We start from the raw sequence: 24425 nt of genomic DNA on the forward strand, positions 1-24425 counted from the left end.
AATGCGAAGGCAGATGCCTCGGTACGTTGTCCATTTAAAATTTTTAATAAAATATAATATAGAATGCCTCGGTACATTGCACAACTTTCTAGACAAGTATTTTTAAATGTAAACGAAAACCTGTTTTCCTGCAGATCTCTTTCATGTTGCTCTCGTAAACAATCATTAATTATCAGTTGTGCAGAATGTTGAAATATATATTTTGTATCCAATGATTCTACTATAAATACCATTTTTGTTATTTATGTCATTGAAAATAATAAATTTCTACATTTTTTTAAAAAAAGAAATTAATAATTATTTTTGTATTAAAAATTAAATTATAATTCAAGAAGGAGGAGTATAAACTTTATATTTGCATAAAAAATTAAAAAAGCATATTAAATTTAAATAAATAATATTAAAATTATTTATATATTAAAATGAAATATCTGTAAGTTCTTAATTCCATTTAAATATTTTTTTCTATTTAAAGAAACAAATTTAAATTTATCTTTCTTTTAAAAATTAAGTTATAATTCAAGAATTAAGAGAATGAACACTTTATATGCATTGAAAGTTAAAAGCATATTGATTAAAATTATTTGTAAAATTGTGAAAGGGTTTGAATGGAAACGAAAAGAAAAAAAAGAAGCCCAGGTCCGAACCCTGACTTTGGGGACATGGAGCAAATGTTCTCGATATTGCCCAGTCAGGACTTGCCGCCACCGCTTCAAATTACAAGTATACAAGCTATGCTCAAAATTTAAGGGTCATTTTGTCCGAAGTGGCTGGCTTTAAAATTTTACTGAATGAAAATCTTAAAGGTATAGTAAAGTAAAATCTTAAATCTTAAAGGTATATGCCATCATACAAAATCTCATCCCGAACTCAATTTTCCAGTTCGTGCCCTCCCCTTGTCACACTGCTTCATAGAATGCTTTTACAACAGCGCTTGATTTAATATTTCGCTAATGAATAGAGCTGTAATATATTTTTAAAAATATTTTGGACGAAGCTGATATTCCATTAAATTAGAGGAAATGAAGTATAAAAGAAATAAATTTCAAACAGAAAGTTTAATAAGCTTTAAAATAGGCTTAATCTTCGCCAAATGGATATTAGCTATCTAACGATTCTTCATTAATTGTTTAATAAGTCAATAATCTGGGTGAACAAGCTGGTCGCCAAAGGTGGTAGTCAGTGTTAAGTTTACTAATTTCATCATTGTAAAACAGTTCGTATGAAAATTTGCATTCTGATAGCAATGAAATAAAAACTAAAGGCAGCTAATTATTAAACAGTTCACTCATTCAACAATCTCATAGTTGATTAATTCTCAAGAATAATGAAAGATGAACATATTATGCAATTCAAGAACATGCTATCTTTTGTTCTGATGAATTCCAAATGCATCACGTATGCTCTTTGGAGAGAGAAAAAAACTGCCGAACGCAAACATGAGTTCATTAGGAAAATTAGAGACCGATAGCCACACGTTTGCTGTCCCAATTCAAAATCGTGCTAGGAATAGTATTCGTTTTGAACTTGAATAAAGTAATTAATTTTGGAATTTGGAGCAAGAATTTCTATTGGTGTATGCTGTGTGAATCTCTATTGGTCAATATCTAAAAGTGCATTGCTATAAGAAAATTCATATATACATGTATAGACGTGTATTCTATACTATTTAATAAACTTTATTACATATTCCCTCATAATTCTTAATGAAGTGAGGGATATGAGATGAATATGTTACAAAGACGTAGAAGAAAATAAACTAGCGCCAATCACATTTTCTCTCTCCATGAAACAAGAGTTAAATTTACACTACTTAGTGATGCATACAGACATCGTTCAAATTTCAATTCTGTTTCAAATTTTAAGTTAATTTTAAGTTTATAAGTTTAAAATTTATTTATCATTGTAGCAGTTGCATTTATCTTCTCTTTCGGATAATAAATGGCGATACCTGATTAGGTACGCATCCCACAGTGCATTGCGATTGTTATTATAATGAGATGAGATGCTGTTCTGTAGAGGTGCGCGCATTAAAATCTTGTCTTTCGTTTTTGTGTTTGTTTTGTGTAAAATGTGATCAGAAATGTTCCTGAAAGCATACGTCCTCTTGCTTCCACTGCACGGATCTTCATTCCACCACATCATTCGTTATTAAGCTTTTCTGTCCATACGAAACTGGCGGGTAATATCCTTGACAATCAAGGCTGAAATAGCTCCATTTAAACTGTTATGAACATCCCTCTGGAAACTGGAAATTCCAAGATCATTGATTTCAAATATCACAGATTGATTCACAGTTATTCACATCTTTCAGATTCAGAAAATAAAAGCAGCTCTTAATAAAATTCATGCCAAGGTTTCTGAGAAATCCGTCATTTTATAAAATACTGCATCACATTTTCAAAGCAGTTGTAAGTTTTAAAATGCTTTTCTGTGTCCTAATCTAGGTTGATTGTTTTCCTACATTTTAAGTTTGAATTGAGTTAAGAAATTGGCGGATTCCCTCGAATTTTTTTACGAATTATTGATTAAAAATTATAAAAATTAATATGCATATATGTATACATAAGATTATTAATACATATCTTTACAAAATTCTTTTAAACTAAATATATTACTTAAAAAAATTAAAATATCTGAATTTTAAAATGTTATTGGAGTAATATATTTTAATTTTTTCATTACATTTTCTTATTATTATGATTTAAAAATTCATTTGGAACAGAATTGGCTGTACATTTGCAGCTTCATTTAAAATTAAATTGCTGGAAATATTTATATGTGCACGTACTGAATTTTCTGCTGTATTTCAAGTTTTCTCACATAAACTTGACTTTTAACTATCCATAAAAAGTTGAGCCCTAAAATATGCATCTATATCTATTTAAATATGTAACAGGGGTCCTTTCTAAAAATTTAATATAATTTTCTGAAGTATTAATATGCCTGGGACATTTCGAATATATTCAAATATTAAAAGATATATATGTTTGACAAAAATTATTGAAATGTACTTGTTGAAAATGTTGAAATGTATGTTGAAAATGTCCTAAATTCGCTCATTTCTCATCTTGTTTGGCAATACACGTTTTAATATCGTTTGATTCGTAAAAAGCGTATATTTGCGGTATAATTTTTTTTAATTAAATATCTTAGTCTTTTTTTTTTTTTTTTTTCATTTCAGTTTACTATCCTCTTATACACGTCCTCTCAAATTTCTATACTTTTCGCCTGTCTGAATAGAATGATGCCAATATCTCCAACCCAACATAAACTAATTCATACTTACCGATATTTCTTATCGCAGATTCTATTCTGATATTAATAGTCACTCTTTCCTTTCTTGCCTCCGGATAAGAAAAGCAACTCTAATTTATTATCTGCATTTGGAATCATCCGCGTTATTTCACAAATGAGTAAATGCAGAAGCTCGAGTCGCTCATTCCCAGATATCCGATTCAGAATGAGCTCGGATTGTTGTTCCGCAAAAGCAATAGTTATTGACCGCTGACTTTTCCAAAGTGATGGATGCCGATAGAGAGCGTCAGTGTGTTTGGCTAGTTACGAGTCACCCATGTCTATTACATTCATTTTATGGCACCAGATAGAAGAAGAAGATTCATCCATTCGGTTAAGTATAATATTTTCCGAAAGAATTTCTATAAAACTGACAGATGATAATAAAGTTACATAATGTATGTAAAATGTGCTTCGGTAACTTCAGTTTTTTTTAATTATAGGGAAGTTAAAAATATTTTTTTTTCATATATATTTAGTAAAATTTAATTGATTTTTTTATATTAATATGAAATGTAATTAATCTTGCAATGTCTCTTCCTCTTTTTTACTTTCTCGTGTATGAAGTATAAAGGAACTATTGCCATCGTCAAAATATACAAACTCAATATTTTAATTCAAATCTCCACATTTCAATCATCCTTCAGTCCGAAAAACACATTAACTCTAAAATAGTTTAGGCTAGACGGCTGAAATTTGTTATATGGAATTACGACCGAATTTGTAGATTTCTGTCTAATTTTGAATAAAATCTGACAGAAAGTCGAACTTGCTACTCAAGGATCGTGAGAAGAAATTTAATGATCGCGTCTCTCCCTTTTCAATTTGATGAATGACGGCCTCGATAGCTATATCTGAAGCATCGCATGTGAGAGATATAGTAGTGTCAGTTGAGGGATGAACCAGCATAGCAGCGTGACAAAGTGCATTTTTTAGGTTTTTGAATGCATTGCAAGGATCTTCGGTCCATGTTAGCGGTATTTTATTACTTCTACATCTTCCACTGAGTAATGAGGTTAGAGGTTGTTGAAGCTTGGCGCACTTTAGGATGAAGCGGTGATAAAAATTGATCATCCCTAAGAAGCTACGCAAGCTGGTGAATGATGTGGGTTCGGGTATGTTTTACATGACATCAACTTTCGCCGGAAGAGGTTTTATTCCTTCAGCTGTGATTTCATACCCACAAATAATTAAGTTTAGAAGTGCCAAAAATACATTTTGAAACATAGATGCATAAACCATAGTCGTTTAACCTTTGAAAACCCGTGTGTAAATGTTCACGGTGTGACTCTTCATCTGTAGAAGCGATAAGTATGTCATCTAAATAGCAGAATGTAAAGTCTATCCTGATAATACCATATTCATGAATCGTTGAAATGTCTGTGCCGCCTTGCAAAAAACCAAATGTCATGAATGGGAATTCATACAGCCCAAAAGGAATTATAATGGCTGTTTTGGGGATGTCGTTTTCATGCACTGGAATTTGTTGATAAGCTCTAATTAAGTCAATGGATGAAATTTTTTTCTTTTCATGTAGCATATAGCCAGAGTCGGTCAGGAACAATAGAGGATAGCTATCGGGAAGGGTGATATTATTAAGGGCCTGTAATCTCCACACGGTCTCCAATCACCTGATTTCTTAAGGGTGAGATGTAGAGGACTGGCCCAACAACTTTTTGATGGTCTGCAAAGACCTTGTTGCAACATAAATTCAAATTCAGCTTTTGCTGCTCTTAATTTTTCGGCTGAGAGTTTTCTGACCCTGGCCGCAAATGGGGCCCCTTTAGTTTCAATGAAATGTTCAATACTATGACTTTTGATTTGACTTTATTACTTTTGATTTTGACTTTATTATCGACGAGTGTTGGCCGCAAAAGATCTGGAAATTGTTTGAGAATTACTTCATAAGGACTCTGCACTGCATGAAGCATTGGTGAAACAACACAGTAGGAGAGGTCACCAATAGAGGACAATAAAGTGAGGCCACGATTTACAATTTTGCTGTCAACCAAAAGGTGAAAGTGAGACAAAAAGTTAGTACCTATTATTGGTTTATTATTAAGACCATTCAAAGGCTTTTCTCAGTCCCAAATCCAATTTTATCAATTTTTGCCCATTAGTCTTAATTTTAGTTCCATTTGCAGCGAAGAGTTCCAGCTTTGCAACAGTTTTTTTTTCTTTTGGTAATTGTGGAATCATGGAAATTTCGGCGTCTGTATCGATTAAAAGTTGGGTGGCGCTCTCCTTGTCACGAATAAAAAGACGACCAAGATAATATTTCGACCCCTTTGCCCTCTGTCGTCTGCGAGACTCTGGGATTTAATTTTCCTGTGAGTGTACGTTGGTTTCGTTAGATCGATTGCAAGGATTATTGCACGTGAAAGCCTTAACGCCAAACATTGAAAGATAATAATATATACTTTCATTTCCGCTACTACGCCTTTTAATAGAATTACTTCTAGAGTGGAATCTGAACTGTTGATGTCTAGAATAATGCCTTTTATTCAGTTCATTTACTTGAAGGGATAACTCTGAAATCTGCTCTTGTGGTTTAATTAAAACATGGTCATCTCTAGAGCAAGCTACAACGGCATTCTAATGATACGTGGATTTTATTTCCCACATTTTATCGGCCATTGTCACTAATTTGGCTAAATCGTCGCCACTGACAGATAAAATGCTCGAGATTTCCGTTGGTAATCTTTGAAGCCAGACAGTTTTCAGAAAAGCTTCACCTACTTTATCTGAAGCTAATTTCTTCATTTCACATAACAACTGCGAAGGTTTTCTATCACCCAATTCCACCTCAGTTAATAACTTTTGGGTCTTTTGCGTTTCAGTTTCAGGGAAGATGGAAATTAGTCTGTCTTTAATAATCACGTACTTGTCGTCCCTTGTTGGATTGGTCAGAATGTCCGACACTTGTGCTAATATTTCAGCATCAATGGAACTCACGACATAATCATATTTCGTTTGATCTGTCATATTTGCAGCATTTCGAAATTGAGCTTTCAATTGAAGAAATCATATCTTTGGGTCCGGTTTCCAATACGGTGGGACTTTAATGCTAACTTTAGCGATCGATGTTGCAGCGTCGCTTTCGTTTTAGTCTTTGTTTTCCATTTTCTATTCTTGAGTATCACGTCCAGTAGTCAACCAATAAAGTGGATATTTTATATTAAAAGTTTATTAGGGGTAAAATAGTAGCTATTTAAATGAACAAAATTAGATGACACAATGACTTGAGAAAAAGAACACAACTGATTTTTTTTTATCAAACAATCATCTTCATTGTTGCTGGGCAACCAATGTTGCCATCTTACAAAAATTAAGAGGTACAAAAATTAAAAATAAGATGAGAGGAAAACATAGAAGACACAACAATTTTATAATACTATGCACTAAATATGCTTCTTGAGTCATAGAATAATCGTAACTCTATACAATTACCACACCTTCACCTGTCCTAAGTCAGTTTCAAAATTTAAAATGCATTTAACTTTTGAAGTCAATCCATCCATATTCTAAATTATAAAGTAAAGAATTTGCATCTACTTGCTCAGATGCTACTAACTCAGATAATATATTTTGCACGCATTTTTACTTTTATTTTCTTTATTTTGCACTGGCCATCATCTATTTCCTTTACATTAATATCTAGAACAAAAAACATCAATAAATTATCATATTGCAGTGAAAAATTGAAAAAACTAAATTGAAAAAGGACTCAGAGGCAGGAGCCACAAAGGGTACAGTTTCGTTAATTTCAAAAATTAAAGAAAGAAAGAAATAGAAAGAAAGAAAGAAAAGTAAGAAGAAAAAAAAAAAAGAAGTGGGCTATCGAATTCAACCAATTGATACTTACTGTTTGAAATAAAATTTCTTAATTATTTTTCCGATATTTATTTTCAAATAAAATAAAAAAATACTATTGTTTACCGATGGTTTGATGAGATAACTTTTATATTTTTAAAGCGTTGATTTTTTGTAAATATAACGAAGTGAAGTGAGGCAATAAAACAATCTGTTTTTAAATAAACGATAGTGCAGGGAATGAAGTTAAAAATTAATTACTGCGGACTTAATGATTCTATATTTTTTATACAAAATAGTTGTCTTAATTGTTTGAAAAGTTTTGCTTACTTATAAGATGGCTCTTTTGCGGGGAATCGTAAAATCCTCAGAATATTTCTTCAAAAATCCGTAAGCATTTTTTTTTCTCTGGATCTTCAAAAATTTTTAATATATGTTACAAATTCTTTTTATATCGGGTTTTTAAAACTCACGAGTTAAAACAGTTATGAAAAATATACTGATGTACTTTTATAATAAATTTAATTTTTCTTTACGTAAATGGCCCGTATCTTTTATTTAGTAAACAAATGTCTACTGAAAGCTTGTCAACTTTCGGCCACAACAAACATGAATGCATTCTGGCTTGTTGACGGAATGACAATATTGGTGCTTCTGGTGCCATTTTGTACACTAGTGGTGAGAGAAACAAATAATACCGTGTGAATTATACCATGAATCTGAAAAAATAGTATCATGCCCTCAGTACTATTTTTTTTTTTAATTCATCATCTTTATGCCGTTGATGACGATTGAGATGAGAAAAACCATGATTTTCTGTGCACTACTTGCTGCCGCTTTACCAATCTGTCCGTTATGAATGGTAATTTTGATATTAATTTCACAATTTAGTTCCGTTTATTAAATTTCCAGAAGCATATGATTAGGTAAACGAACTGCAACATTCAATGTGCCTAGTTATTATTTCTTTCATGTTGGATATTATTTCCCATTATGATAAATTAATGACTGTATTTTACAGTATATGCTTGGAGATTGCTGTTGATATGATTTTCATTAATACTTGATGCTGCTAGCTATGTATAGCATAATTCTGGGTACTTTATTTTATAGATTTTAGGTTTTATCACCATGCAACCAAAATCAATTGCATTGTGTATAATGGAACTTGGGATAATCTGAAAATTGCTATGTAAACCTCGAGGACATAAAAATAAACAAATATCCAATTCTGTTACAAGCCATTTTAGTGCTCACTAGATTGAAAACAAACACCTTGTTCATTTTAGATCAATGTTACAGCACAAGAACAGATTTTTTTTCTATGCAATTTTAATGCATTTCTTCAATAACAAGTTAGTAATTTGTTTTTAAATTCATTCAGCTAGTGAGGCCACATTTGTGAAAATAATGCAAATATTGAAATTAGAAAATTATTTCTTATATGCTAACTAATACATGTTTTTATATAATCTTACAATAAGCAAAATAATTACTTGAAAATATTTCTTCTCAACTTTCTGGAACACTGAAGCAATGTATTTTAGATGCTGTTTTCTCTTTCTCTATATCTTTTCATTTTATTATTGAAATTATGAAAATTCATGAATTATGTTCATTATTATTGGCTCAAAGCTATTAAAAACTTTGTATTTTGTCATTTTTAAAAGGATGAGCTATAAATTATAATGCTTTCATCAAAAGAATTCATGTGCAACATCAAGAATAGCTACCTGCCAAGAAATTTTTGAATGAATATGGGTCAGCTCCTATCAAGTGTTTGAGTTGCGATGACCTGTTATATATTTAATTGTTATGTGGCCATTTCTCGTCTTATTTTCAAAGAGCACTGCAATTTCACAAACTTATTGATTTAATTCCAAGTTATTTATTTTTTCTTTTCTATTGAAATGACTTTGAAATTTTTATTATTAGGATATCATTAGAACTTTAAGGAGAATTGCAAGATGATCTCATAAATGTATATATATTTAGAGCTCAATTATAAAGAGAAAGTTTAGTACCATTTCATACACCTGCTATTTAAACATTAGGAATTAATTTATAAAGAAAAATAATTGCCTTAAATTTTTATCACCAAGAAAAAGTGACCTTCAAATTGATTTTTGGGCTATTAAATAAGTATAAAAAGAAAGGAAATGCATATGTGACTGACTGAAATTTTATGGTCATTTCGGTATGGAAACTTTTTTTTTTTTTTTTTTTTTTTTTACATTTACAATTTTATTTTGTTTTTTAAAAAAGTTGTATGAATGCGAGTTATAATATTTTTTTTTTTTTAATCTGTGCAGGTATTATTGATTGTATGACCATTTAAAGCCGTTTATATACTTTAGAAATGTCATTAATTTGATCATTTTTTAGAAATTTATAACATTGCATATTAGACACATCAGTAGAGACATTCTGCTTTAATAATTTAATTTTGAGAATGAACATGATGATCTTGACAAGGAAAACATATTGAAATTACTTTGTGAAATAAATTATAAAATAAAAGGAGCGAAGTTATACAAAACAATTTCCAAATTTTAAAGTCAACTATTGGATTGCAAATGCATAATATTCGGTTTAATGAGAAATAAATGAAAAGTAATTGCTAAAAAGCATAGTAAATTATCCTCAGATTTTAATCAATGACATAAAAGATTCCTTAAATTTGTACCTTTTACTGCTCCAAATCAGATTTCAGTACCACTTTTGCATCTAGTCATGAAAAGGTAAACTGTTTCCACCTTTTGTTAATCAATCTCCTATGGTCTAAATAGCATGTATATAGAATGGCATTAAGTTTGGCCTTATACATTCTTCATAATTAAGCCTTAAATACCTAGACTTTAATTACAATCACCTTGATTATCTCTTGTTAGATCAGAATTGCTTACCTTCAGTTACCATTACTTATGGAATAAATGCTGACAAGATTTTTGCTATGGTATAGAAATTTATTATAGAAAAAGTATCTAAATGTCATGAAGAAAGCATTCATATTATTTTTCAAATACTTTTGTTAAATTCTTTTTATAAAAAATAATAATGAACCTAGCACACTGCATGAATAGATTAAAAAGTGCTATCATATACTGATCATTACATGAATCTTTAAAAAAACTTTTTTTTTTTTTTTAGCTCTGTTGTTCATAGAAATGGTTGGAATCTTGAATTTTCTTATTCTATAAAGAAAGCATTGAATATCCCTCCACCACCAAAGAAGCCACTTACAGCTTATATGATATATTGCAAAGATAATAGGAAAGAGCTTTTGAAGGAGCATCCAAGTAATTTTCTTTCAGTAAATGTGTTATTACAGTTCAAATATTCATAATTTTCTTTACTATTTTTAATTGTATTATGCAGTTTTAATGATATGATGAACTTCTGTTAAAATTATGAGAGAAATTACTCGTATTTTATGTTGAATGTGATTAACTAGTTACGAAATTGTATTGACTAAATTTTATTTAAATAATTTAATTATTCATTAAAGGAAGCAGAATTGACAGTTTGTTCTTTGTTTTAAAGTTATGCTTATAATCAAGGATATTAGAAGTATGCATATATAAAATGTCATTCTGAATAAAAACCAAAATAGTATCCCTCTCCTTCCATTACAATCTGCGTGTTTCCATTATTCTGAAGCTTTATGCCTAGGGCTGCTTGGATTGAAACAGCAATTGAACTTAATAATGATATACATAATATTTGCAAACTAATTTCATGTAGTTGCCTTTGGTGATTATCAGGCTATTTGTATTGACATTGCAATGTCAACAATTTAATTTTAATTTATTAAATTAAAATTGTAAAATAATTGAATTAAAATTAATTTAATTCTAACTAATTAAATTTAAAAATTAATTTAAAAAAGCATTATGACTAATGACTAAATATATTTTTAAAAAAACAAGAAAGTTATAGCAAAAATCTATTTCCGTATTTTAAAAAAAATGCATTGCGTTCTAATTATATTTCTGAAATCTATATTAATACAAGTTCATAATAACTTGGAAAGGAAAATCTGTATATGAAGAATAAAATCTTGAAGGAAAAAATTACCAGAGGTATAAAATCATGCTGAAAGAAAGAAAATCTCTTATTCTTAAGGTGTAAATCCATTTTCTACTTTTACATAGCTAAAGAATAATGCAAATAATGATCTTTTTTAACAGAAGAGAAACAAATGATTAAAAGATAGGATCAAACAATAAAATAGATTTAGTGTAGATTTTGAAAAAAAAATAACTATTGCAAATGATTCTTTTAAAAAAAATTTAATTGAAGAATTGTGCAATTAATTTATACCCTTGTAAAGACAAATTTTGGAAATTTTAAGATGCTATTAAAATTATTTGTGTGAAATAATATTTTAAAAGTTATTGACAAAAATCAGCACAATTTTATTTATGTTTGAATGAATTAAGAGGTTTAAATTTTTCCAAAAACCTCTTTGCAATCACTCAGTCAAAAATTTTAAAAGTTATTTAAATTATATACAAAATCTCATTATTGATAACTTGGAATGGACATTTATATTTTATGAAATAAATAGAAGTGTTTCAAACTCTGCTATTTTGAAATAGGAATGGTACTTTTTTCTAAAGTATATGTCAAGAATTGCAGAAAATGTTGTTATTCAGTCTAAGAATTTGGCAGCTGTAATATTTTCTCTCTTGGAATACTTAAAAAGCAAACCTTGAGACCTGCTATGGATTTGATGTATTTTCTCCTTTAAAAAAAATTATAACTGAAGAAATTAAGATTTCTGTAACATAAAACTGCATTATTTTGCTTTGAATAATCTCACTGGAGTTAGTTCCTAAATAATAAAAAGATCATGATAGGAAAAAATCAGGGTAAAAAGAAATCGTATTTTCTCCACATGTGATTCTAACCATTTAAATTTTAAGAATTTAAAGAATAAGAGTTTAAAAATGGACCATACTTTTCTGTTAAATACAGCGGATTCTTCAATTTTTTTCTGTTATAGCATTTCTGACATAGCATCCGGATTTTTTCTGTCAATGGCATCCAGGGCATTTGCCCTGTTTGCTTTATCAAATTATTCCACTGAAGAACTGCTTTTGTTTTTAAAAAGTGTTATAATGCTATTAATTTTGTTTAAATAAAAAGGTTTCATTTTTCATAAACTAAAATAAATGTCCAGACAAACCTGTATTCATAAACATAAAATATATTTATTTTTGGAAAAAACTTTGACTTGTAACTTTTCATTACTTGTTTTATTATTCAGCTCTCATTTTATATCTGTGCGTAAAGTATTCAGGAGGGACTATTTTACTTGCCATTTTTCAAATTATATTGTGTTCTTATGAAAAATGTGAAGAAGTGAAAATGAGAATTTACATATTCTTATAATTGTTCGATTAAGATTTTGAGTGACAGGTGTATATTTTTCTAGAAAAATGGAAGATATTACTTAAAATAATTTAGATATATTTATAAAATAATTTAAATGTTGTATGGAAAGTTTTTTTTTTTTTTTGACAGAAAATTAAACACCAATCTGTATTTGGATAGGCAGTACAAATTCTACAATCTAGTTTCCTTATGAAATACTAGCCGCCTTTGGCGACCAGCCGGTTCGCCAATATTACCGTTCGCTACAATTTTCAATTAAATATTTTAAGTAACTGGTCTCTTAATAGATTCTCAAACAAACATTTTTAATCTTCAAATTTTGATAGTCATACCAAACTTATACTGTTGTTTAGATCGTTTCGTTCAATTTACTATATATATTTTTCTAATGTGTTGTCATTTCTGATAAAACTTCAACTTTAATTTAAAGTGGAAATGCTAAAATTGCAATTAGTATAAAGATATTTTTAATGAAATTAAGCTTTTTATTTTATTTATCATTTTTATTGTTATTTATTTATTATTATTATTATTGAATATGAGTATTGCAAACAGAATCGCTCGGTATTTAAATCTTATGTGAACTACAAAATATTTTTCATAATTTATGTAATATCTCAAACAATAATTCAACAAAAATTTGTCAGATTCAGCATAAAATTCAGTTTTTAGTTTTGCTTTCAAAAGGATTGAAATGAAATCAATAAAAATATTTTGTTCTGGCCTATAAATATATTTCAAAAATTATGAAGTGTAAATTTAATACAGTAAGGTATCAGATTCTGAGAAATATTCTGGACACACCAAATTTTAAATAAATAAATGAATGAATGTTTCTATTTTCCACGATCAACTAAGACTTATTTATGAAGTTTTAAATGTTAAAAATTTAGAAAAACTCAACATTTTCATAATCTTTGGCCAATTAATCTTGAGAAACCTGCACGCTGATTGGCGTATTTTCTTTGAAACGATCGATGGAAAATTTAAAATTATCCCTTTTTTTATTGAATAGTGATATTCAAATTTTTATAAATCAGTCAGTTTAAGTGATTGATTTAGTTGATTGGAAATTAACTCTTTTTATTTAAAATATTAGTGTTTCAAGAACATTTTGTTATTCGTGATTTCCACAGCAGAAGCTTTATGTAAAATCAAAAATTCGTTATTTATTAGAGCATTTATTGAATCAAGTTACATAAAATATAACCATTTTCCATTTAGACCATTTTAGCAGATCTGTGACTTACTAAAGGTTTACAAATTAGCTGTGTGGCTCTAATTTGAATGGATATCCTGTTCATATTAAACAAAACTTGCCTTAAAATAAAACTGATTTATTGGATTAATAATATAGAGAGTGTAAAAGATCATAAAATAATTTTTCTTGAATTTATTTTTTAAAAAAAATAATAATAATATTTCATATTTGTTTCATTACCTACAGACACGTGCCGAAAATTATATTTTTGCAGATTTCATTTCCAAAAAGATTTAATTTATTTTTAGTTGGAGCTTTAATCAATGTGATGACAACACTTTGAAAAAAGCTAATTTTTTCCCATGAGTGCGAAACGTGCTCGTGCAGCTTAAATTTTATTTTTATTTTGTACGAAAAAAATTGTTGAAAAATATAGTTAAAATATTTATTTAAAAATTCATTAAAAATAGAAATTTAATTTCATGGTTAAAACATTGGTATCATTTAAAAGATAAATTTTTGATCTTTAACTTCATGTAAAAATCTTTTTTGTGCGGTTATATTTTCGGAAGTTATAGCAGAAACACGCCAAAATTTCACTTCATTTTTAAATAAATAAAATTATAATTCAAAAAAATAACTCCCATGTGCACATTTCCGACCTCCAATGTATACACGTGCCAAATTTGGTAGCTGTAGGTTGAATGGTCTGGCCTGTAGAGCGCCAACACACATACACACATTGAACTTTATTATAAGTATAGATTTTCTTGCATATGTGAAAAAAATCATGATTCACATTTTTCCAATTGCTTTTGAATTATTGCTGTAATTTTTCTTAGTAATTCACTTAATTAATGCTGTCTGAACATTTTTTTTTCAGCCTTGACTAGTACAGAGCAAATTAAGAAATTAGCAGCTCAATGGAATAGTCTTAGTCTTGCTATGAAGGAGGTAATTTTATTTTTAGTATGATAAAATTTTGAAATGATATATTTTAGGTGAAATAACCAACTTATGTTACAAATTTTTAGATTTATTACTGTTTTTAAAAATATTTCGACTACCTGAATAAAATAACATGTGCTATTCATACTGTGTAAAGATTTTTTTTTTTTTTTTTCCCCTTCATTATTTTAGCCGTATGAAAATAAAGCACGAGAATCAACTGTGTTGTATGGAGAAGCTCATAAAAGATATTATGAAAATCTCACTGAAGAACAAAGACATGAAATAGCTATTGCAAAAGCTGAAAAGAAAGAAGCTCGACGTTTATTAAAACTGAAAAAAGTAAGTCTGTACATTTGTTCTCAGGATGTTTATTTGATATTTCATTTCTTAACTTTGTAATTTTGATTTAATTGTTAAAAAAGGATCTTCATAAAAAAGAAATGGAATATTTATTAGTTGTAAATATTTTTTTTGGGAATTATATTATTTTTTTTATTATGTAACAATATTTCAATTCCCTATTTTACTTAAAGCTAAATATAATAAATATTAAAATTGAGCATACATTCAAAGTTGCATTATAGAATAAATGTTTTTGCAGCTTTTTCACTTTAAAATAAGCAAAATAGTTTTTTTAATAAAATTCTCTTAATTTTGAATTAGTTTTAAGAATTTCAAATTATACTTAATTATTTCAAATAAATTATAACTTTTAACCATAATTTCTAATGAAGTCACTGATCAATAGTTGTGTTCCATTTTATTGCATCATTGAGTTATATTTCAGTTTGTAAGAAAAACTGAGTGAATGGGATGAGCATGAATTTTATAAATTTTTGAGAACACTTGCAGCTATTTCCATATATGAAAATATTTATTAATGTAAATAGTTGGTTACTCTTAATAAAAGCAAGGATGCTAATGTAAAAACCTAACATTTGCTTACATAATAGAAAGCCTAACATTTGCTTGCTTTTGTACATTGCACAATTAGGCACACTGAATAAAATAATACACTTTTGAAATGCATTAAGGGTTGTATTGAAATGCTTATATATATCCTATGAAAGTTTTAATTAACATTGTTTATTGGATCTTTATTCCTAGCTTAGTTTGACATATCCAATGTTAGATTTTGATTTCTGGATATTAATTAATTCTTTAATAGGTTGTTGAGGCATTGATTTATTATTAACTTATTTCTTTCAGTGATCACATGTCTATTTTTATTAAGTTCCAGCATTTGATTGATTACTTTACAGAATTGACATAACACCAAGAAAACTAGGAAAATGTAGGGAATTATGAAATTCTTCATACAAACTGAGAAAATACAGGATTTTTTAAAATTTATTTTCTTTTTATCTAAAAAATCTGATCTCTTTAAATATTGTTAGACTAAGATTCTGCCGCCATAGTTCTAAAAACTAAACATTCGCTAGTGTCAAACTGTGAAAGTTTATCTCTTTACTACTCACTGCTCTCCCCCTCTTTCTTTTGCATAGATCAATAATCCAATTTCCTAGATTGAGGGAAAATGACAATATTGGAATTATGACTACAGCTACTTAAATATCAGAGGAGCTATTGAAAACTTTAAATGAAAGGCTCTTTTTATGCCCCAAAATTTTTCTATTTTAAAAGATGCACCTTATTTAAATTCATGTTTCTTGAAAAATAATACTGTATTATTTGAAAAGCTGTCATAATGACAACAGAATTGAATGCTATTGAAAGTGGATTTTTATAGGTACTCTGTATGGTGACATGAATTTTCATGGAGATGTCTAAAATAATCTGATCTCAAGAGTAGTAAGAGAAAAGTAGAAAAATGTTTAGGGTTAGGAAAAGGGAGTCCAAGAAATGTAAAGCAACTTTACAAATTAAATTATCACAAAAGAAAAAAAATTTGAAACTCATCGATTGAAAAATCTTTAGGAGTTGCAGAAATTGATACTCAAATATATGAATTGGGGAGGGAGCTGTAATGTTTTTCATTAAATAATAAATTATTTTTATCATGATACCAAGATTATTAATTTATGTTTTATTTCAACCGAGTCTTTCATTTTGCATGACTAAGTTAGAGAGCATGAAGTGATCAATATCTTTTTTTTTTTTTTTTGTTAACATGTAGATTTGTCTGGCTAATTTTTTTTCTGTATCTAAACATAAACGTTCATTTAATATACTATTATTTCAGGTATTGTTAAATTGTTGCTTACTTTCCTTTTCTTTTTCTATTGATAGAAACTAGGAGATATTGTTATTCTGCTATAACTAGCACATGAATGCTGTTTTCTCATACTACATTATGCAAAAATTCCCTGTGCTTTCTTATACAGGGATATTTTGCGTGTTTTATCGCTATATAAAGCTAGTAATATATATATGAAATTGAGTGCGATGGGATAGATTTTTTAATCGCATTTAGCTTGTTATAACTATTTAATATTTTTTCAATTTTTTTTTTTATTGGAATTGCTATTGTTTTCCCCCAAAATTTAAATAGCTGGTTGCTACTTAAATTCTGAGAACATCCTAACATAAACTTTTATTTTTAATGTATTAAATCAATCAAAAACAAATAGATTAAATTATAAAAGTTCTTCCTAGCTTGCAAAATTTTTCAGGAGTTTCTAGTAAAATGAAATAGTCTTCTATTTTTTATTTAAGATTTCATAATATTCTAATGTCCAATGAATGTGTGTCATTTCAATCATATTTCAAAATCATTTGTATTTTAAAGTATTTCCAAACTTCTATATCTGATTTATTTATTTTTTCTATTTTAATGCATTTGTTTGCATTTTCACCTAAATTAATAATGTTTTTTAATATAGGCCTTGCGAGAAACTGGCATTCCAAAATCTCCTGTACCAGCTTATGCTCTTTTTGTACAGTCTCAGGCCAAGGATAAAGATATAAAAGATGCAGCTGTAAATGGAGCTTTTTTTTTCTAATGTTACTTTTATTTATAAAATTTGCCATTTTTATTTATTGTTTAAATTTTATTTATATGTTTAAATTTGATGAGTTCCTTAATTTTTTGTCAGATACATAATTATCTATTGCTATGGAATTCATTTTCTAGGATTTTAGAAATACTGCATTTCTGTAATAATTGCAAAGATTTGTTTATAGCATATGCCATTTTATTTATTTATTTGCATTGACTTTGACCATCTTGTGCAATTAAAGATAAAAACCATTTTTTAATCACATAATAGTACATTATAATCATATTATAATTTTAACCTAGTTATAAAGTCAATTATTTGTTTTTAAAAGTTTCAATTCAAACTAGAGTAATGTCTGGAATTGTATCTTATTTCAACTCCAGTGAATTTAAAATCTCCCATGGAAACATCTATTGTCTAATTTGTTCATGGTCATATAATTCATTAATCTATCATGTTATATATTAAAAATATAAAGATTAGTTGTTGATGTAAAATGAAATTAATAAGCATTTTGCTTCATAGGAGTTTATCAAAGAAGCTGCTGAAAAATGGAAGACCTTGTCAGAAGCAGAAAAAAAGGTAAATGATTCTAAGAAATATTTCTGGCATTATATACAGATAAATTTTTTTTATTTGTAACATTTATTTTATTTCTTTGTGCAGATTATTCTTTTATTTGTAATACATTTCTATTTTAAAAATTGCTTGCATTTATTATAATTATTATTACTAATTTTTATTCTACTTGGTTTAGATAATATATTTTGTCTAGGGATGTAGACTATTTATACTATTCAACAACTAAATTATGAACTGAACAAAGAGAAATACAATTCCCGTATATTTGCCGCTGCTTTTAAAACTAAAATGGATGACAAAATAATAATTAGTTTTAATTTTTGTTTTACTTTTGTTGTAAAAAAATTCAATGTATTAAATATATAGAAATGAAGGTTCTCTCTTTTTCTCTCCTTGTATCAAGTTGTCAAAATCGAGCAGAATCTTTTTCTTTTATTTGGTTTTGGTTTCATCTCAGGTTGACAGCATTTGGAATAGCATTGCCTTGTTTATTTATTGATAGGTTTAATGAAACGGCCACTGGCACTTCACTTACTTATCAAGAACTATATTCAAATTAAAGATCTAAACTCAATTTAATATGGCATTTTCCACCTGCACACCAATGGTACACAGGAAACATCCTCTGGTACTTTGCTGGAAATCAAATGTGACCATGGTTCCCTGATTGCTCTGTCTAGACCAAAAAATGGTCACCTTAAGTGTCTTCTTTCAAGGTGGTGGAAAAATCCATCTCACTTGTAAAAAATGCTGTGGCGATCCAACTTCACCAGATCACATTCTGGGTTGCTTCGGACTTCTAAGGGAGACTTAACATCCGATCCTCTAATTATTATAGATTTTTTTGGCAATCAACAACCTACTGCAGCTGATCTGACATGTATCAGATCTTTTCAGGATAAGCAAATCAGCATAATGGGATCTGTGAGAAAAGAAAATGTGATGTATTTCAAAATATCCTGATTTTTCCCTTGAGAGTGATATTAATTTTAATAAAATTATTCAATATGGACAAAATGCTACCAAAGTAGCTTCACTTCAGTTTTTCTCACTTTTGAACACGCTTGTTGCATCCCTGAACATAAATAGATAAAAGCTTTATTTTCTTTAGGGTTGTAATGAGTGTAGACGTTTCATAGATTCTTCAAATTTTAATTCGAAAATTGTTTTCCTTCACAAAGAGCAATAAGCTTCTTTATTTCCCACTAAGCATACTATTCACATGGAATAAAATATGGCAGCATGAAGGTTTTATTAATGCAATAAATAACAGAAACTTCTAGTAAATTTATGATAATCTTAAAATTATTGCTTCTCTGTTGCAATTACATCTTAGATATATTACATATTCACTTAGGGAGCTGCATTGCATTACAAAGGATTGGACCACAATAAAACTATTGTTACAAAAAATATACAGCATTTTCTGAGAAGATTCTTTGATTGGTTCTAAGAATTACATCATCAGATTAGGATTAATGAAAATCTTTCTAAAAAGCATGGAACTAAAATCTGATTCTTAAGTAATTGATATCAAAGTTGAAACATTTCATATCTTATTTGGTTGACAAAGGTTATCATTGTTGGCCCCCAGATTAGGGAGTTTTTCAATCACAATGATTTTCAAATAACAAGAGTGGTGGCAATGTACAATAATTTCAAGTGTGTTTTTGTAAGATTTTTAGGTGCAGCTAATTGTGGATGAGATGCTGTTATGTTCATGTTTGGGGCTCAATATGTTTAAATATTTTTTCTCTTCATGGATATCTTCATTTCTTTTCTATTTCTATGAAACTCTCAATAATGAGCATTGGTAAGAGGTTATGTCAAAACTTTGAGATAGGTATGGAAGGTAGTAGAGTCGGGCAATCTTAGGAGACTATTACTGGGCCATCCAAGAAGATGCTTCTGCACTGCAATACAAACAGCAATCTAAAAGAAAGCACCTTACTTGAAATCATATAAATGTAATTATTTTGTCTTCCAGTGTTATTAGTTATGTAATGTTAGCTTGTTTTGTTGCTTTACAATGAAATCTTGATCATAGTTCTTTTAGACTGTGCATTTATTATATACACATACATATAGACATATATGTATAAAAGATCTCTTAGCATGTTCAGCATTATAAACACATAGCTACATCTTTGTGGGCTTGCAGGGAAAGGAGTGTCTGGAATAAAGGAAATGGGAAGTATAATCTCATACATATTCATTTGAACAATGATATTCTGGAAAGATAATTCACTCATTTCATTTTGGTAGTTTGTTTATTTTAAATCTCAATAAATGTATGTAAAATTTTATTATCTCTTATCTCATTTTAAATTCTAGAGTAAATGATTTAGCAATCATAGAAACATAAGTAACCTAATTTGATTACACTTACAAGGATTCATGAAAATTTGGTGTTTATTATTTGTAGCAGGAATTCATTAGTGATGTTTATATATCTATTCTATTATGTAAAAATGCTATTATAAAATGAAACCACATACCAAATACAGTATTTTGATATAATAGCTAGAATCACTAACAATATGTGCCATATTAGTTACTTAAGTCCTATCAAGTAATTATGCACCACATTTGAGATTATACCTAGCTTATTTAAGCAAGTATTTTGCAAGTGATTTTTTTTGGGGGGGGGGCAAATTGTTATAATTAGATGCCAACATTGATTGAATTTTAATATTAAAATTGATTAAAATGCCTTAATTGAAGGATTTCACCAGCTTGTTGATTACAATAGTTGTTGGACAATCAGATATATTGAAAGATTTTCATTAAATTTGTTTGCAGTTGTCAAATGAAGTATTGCTTATTGCCCATTTTGAAACAAATCTCTATGATCAAACACAAAAGTCACTTTTGGATTAACTGATGAAAATATCATTAATATTTTTTTAAATGCAGATCCGAGGAGCTTTATTTTTTCATTTCTTATCATTAAGCAAAAATAAGCGGTAATTAGCCAGCGAAATTACTTATTCTTATTTTTCCTAATGAGCAATCAATAAAACTTTACTCGTGATGTGATACAATTAAATGTGTTATTTCAAGTTATAAAATAAACCTGCTAATTTGGTTCACTGGGGTTACTGGTGCAACAATTGTTCCAACCTTCCATATGAAAGAAAAACTATCTGTTGGTATAGGTCTGTACCACCTATAAGGAGAAAGGTAATTAAGTTTTGTTATCTCGATGAAAGTAGTGGAGTTGCTTTAATGAGGAAGAAAACGAAACCTATTTGTCTTTCTTACTTTGTCTCTGAAAGAATTAATCTTCTTTTCTCTTCACCCTTTATTGGAAAAGTATGCTTCTTATTAAAATGTTTCTGCTTGCAGACTCCATCCAGCTTATTAAACATTTTTTATAAAAATTGTGCGTGCTTGCCCATTGTTTTGAGCTATTGACTTATCAGTCTTTTATATAATTAAACAACAGTACCTACCAGATGAGAAATTTTAATAATTTCTGCATTTTATTTAATATTGAAACAGAAATTTTAACCTCTGAAGTTTAAATAGCATTGTAATCCATTATATATTCATTTAAAAACAGCTTTGTCTCTTTGAAAAAAACTGTTTTACTATGATAAAAATTTTAACTGGTTATGCTCAGTAAAGGTATGTGTATGGAATGGTTATTATATTTAATTTGTATGAAAGGAATTTTAAAAATAATAATAATAATTTTTATTGGCGTCAGATTATTGTTATTCCCCTAGAAATCATTTGTTAACTAAGAAAATATGCATTTTATAAATTATGCAATTTTATTTTTGAATGGTTAAATTGTATCTTTGTTGCAGATGCAAAAAGTCTAAGATACTATATTACTTGTACACATACATGCAGTTTCATTATGTTGTATAATGTTTTATTTGATAGAAATTCATTAAATCTTTGAAAATGCACAAAAATAAAATGAAAAAAAATTAAATATTCTGCAGAAGTAATATTGATAACAAATAAGTAGTTAATTGTTAATTATGTTTTTTTTCCCTCCTCTATGTCTGTAGACTTATCACAAAAGAATACACCAATATTGAAAAATTATATTTACAAAACAAAAACATTATAACTTTGATTGATCAATCATTTCAAAGACAATAATGTAAAGTTTTAAATACTACAAATTCAAAATTACTATAAGTGCTCAATGGTACCATTACAATAAACTATAAACAGTACTTAGTATCGAAATTCATCCAGAGCTCTTTGCAGCATGTCTGCTATTATGGTTTGTGTGTAGCAATTATTCTAATAATGAATTCTTTAGTCCTTGCCAGCAATGGCAGGAAGAACATTGACAATTTTTATGCTTCCTCACAGAAGAAAAAAAAAAGTTTTGAGATTTAAATTGAGGATTTTAGAGGCCGTTGATTACAGCCTGGCCTTTGCTATTTCACTATTGTATCAATTTTCCTTTGAATTTTCATGGACAGATAAGATCCAATTAAAATTTCTTGTTAAATGCATGAGAACAGATTAAGCAAACAAGAAATGCTCACTTAACGAGCATTTTTTGTTGTTTTTGTTAAGCATGAGCAATAAAGGCCAATGATCTTACAAGAAATGGAAATGCAAGAAATTCAAACCAGAATTTAAAATTTGGAATGGTATGATATTGTTACAAACGAAAACAATATGGTTGTATTTGAATAAATATAAATTTTTGTGCTATGCACAAAAAATAAATGCAATTCTTTTATATAAATAAATGTAAATTGTACATGGAAAAATAAAACATACCCTGAAGAAATATATTCATGAAACTTTTGGTTATTTTCAGACAAATATGGTATTTTTCCAAGGTTGGAATATTTTTTTTACTGTCATCTTGTGTTACTTTATAACTTTCATAACCTGAAATAAGTTTTCTGTTTATTTAGAAATTTGAGGAACAAGCTCATAAAGAAAAAACTCGTTTCAATAATGAAATGGAGAAATGGAAGAAAAAATTGATGGCAGAAGGTAAAAGTGAACTTCTTCACAAATATGAGGAATTGAAAGGGAAAAGCAAAGCGTTAGACATTGAAGAAGTTTCTAAACGTGTGAAAGCAAAGAAAGAAGTGGCAAAGTAAAAGATTGGTTACTTTTCTCTTCAAGTTTTGATGAACTAGATGGTATTTTCATTTGCAACTTTATGAAGAATGAAAATAATGCTTTTTATTTTTATTATTTTTACTCTGTTTTTGTGCAGGATGGAATTGCATGAAGACATTTTTGAATTGCCAAATAGGATGGCTAGAATGAAGAAATTTTTAAAATCTTGTTTTGGCATTTAATGAAACTTTTTTATATGTGTTTATCTATAACAATAACCAACAAAGGATTTGGTTGAACTAAAGTGCATTGGATATCACATGTTGCTTTTGAGTTAAAACAATGCAATTTTCAATTTTTTTTTTTCCTTGTGTGTGTGTGTCTGAAATATGGTAAAATCCATACAGTGAAAGTTATTTTTACTATGCATTTTCATATGATCTGAGTTTTCAACTTTTTCCACATTCACTTTTTTCCAATGAAACAGTATATACTTGATTTTCTGATGTGCTCCTTCTGTGTTATGTATTTGTATAAAAAATATGATTTTGTTGCTTCTTCTGTAATGAATTCTTAATAAACCTGTCGAACGTTACATTACATTTCTCTCTCTCCATCTTCACTTTTAAAATGATTGTAAAATGTTTGTAATGATCCTAAGCACAAGTTCAAAAGAAAAGAGCATCGGTTATTTGATATTCAAACAATATTTTAAAAAGACATTCCTTATGAAGTTCTCATTTGAAAATATATTTATTTTCACTAGACTGAGTATTCATTACGTGTTCCAACAGAAACAATTAAAATAATTTTCAGGTTGTATTTCAGTTTATTACTCAAAAAAGTGATGATTTAAAAATTCAAAATAGTATTTGAAAGGTAATTTAGTTCCTCTGTGAAATGTTAAACAAAGATAAAACTGTTGATTCAGTGTGTGTGTCTTTAAAATGATTTGAAGAAATCAATTGTGGTAGTGTGTTTATCAAGTATGAGAGTATAAGGGAAGCAGTTTGAATTTATTTATACAAAAATTTGTAGCTGAATTTTGTTGAATAGCAACCCTGCCCCCCACCCTTTTTTTTTTGTCAGCTGCAAAGAAAATATATATGCCACAGCTACAATTGTAATATTTTCAACATTATATTGCTCCACATTTATCTTTTCCTTTC

General features: G+C 28.3%; 1 protein-coding gene across 1 annotated transcript; it reads left to right on the plus strand.

Annotated features, from left to right (window-relative positions):
• Positions 1 to 7295: 7295 nt before the first annotated feature.
• On the plus strand, positions 7296 to 23870 carry LOC129989272 (uncharacterized). The gene is made up of 7 exons (XM_056097683.1): positions 7296 to 7500; positions 10261 to 10409; positions 14595 to 14665; positions 14852 to 15001; positions 17506 to 17601; positions 18148 to 18204; positions 23103 to 23870. Exons 1-7 carry the CDS (start codon positions 7448 to 7450, stop codon positions 23292 to 23294), a joined length of 768 nt encoding a protein of 255 aa, XP_055953658.1. The 5' UTR covers positions 7296 to 7447; the 3' UTR covers positions 23295 to 23870.
• Positions 23871 to 24425: the final 555 nt, after the last annotated feature.

The sequence above is a fragment of the Argiope bruennichi genome, chromosome 10 (genome assembly GCF_947563725.1).
Source record: "Argiope bruennichi chromosome 10, qqArgBrue1.1, whole genome shotgun sequence".
NCBI lineage: Eukaryota > Metazoa > Arthropoda > Arachnida > Araneae > Araneidae > Argiope > Argiope bruennichi.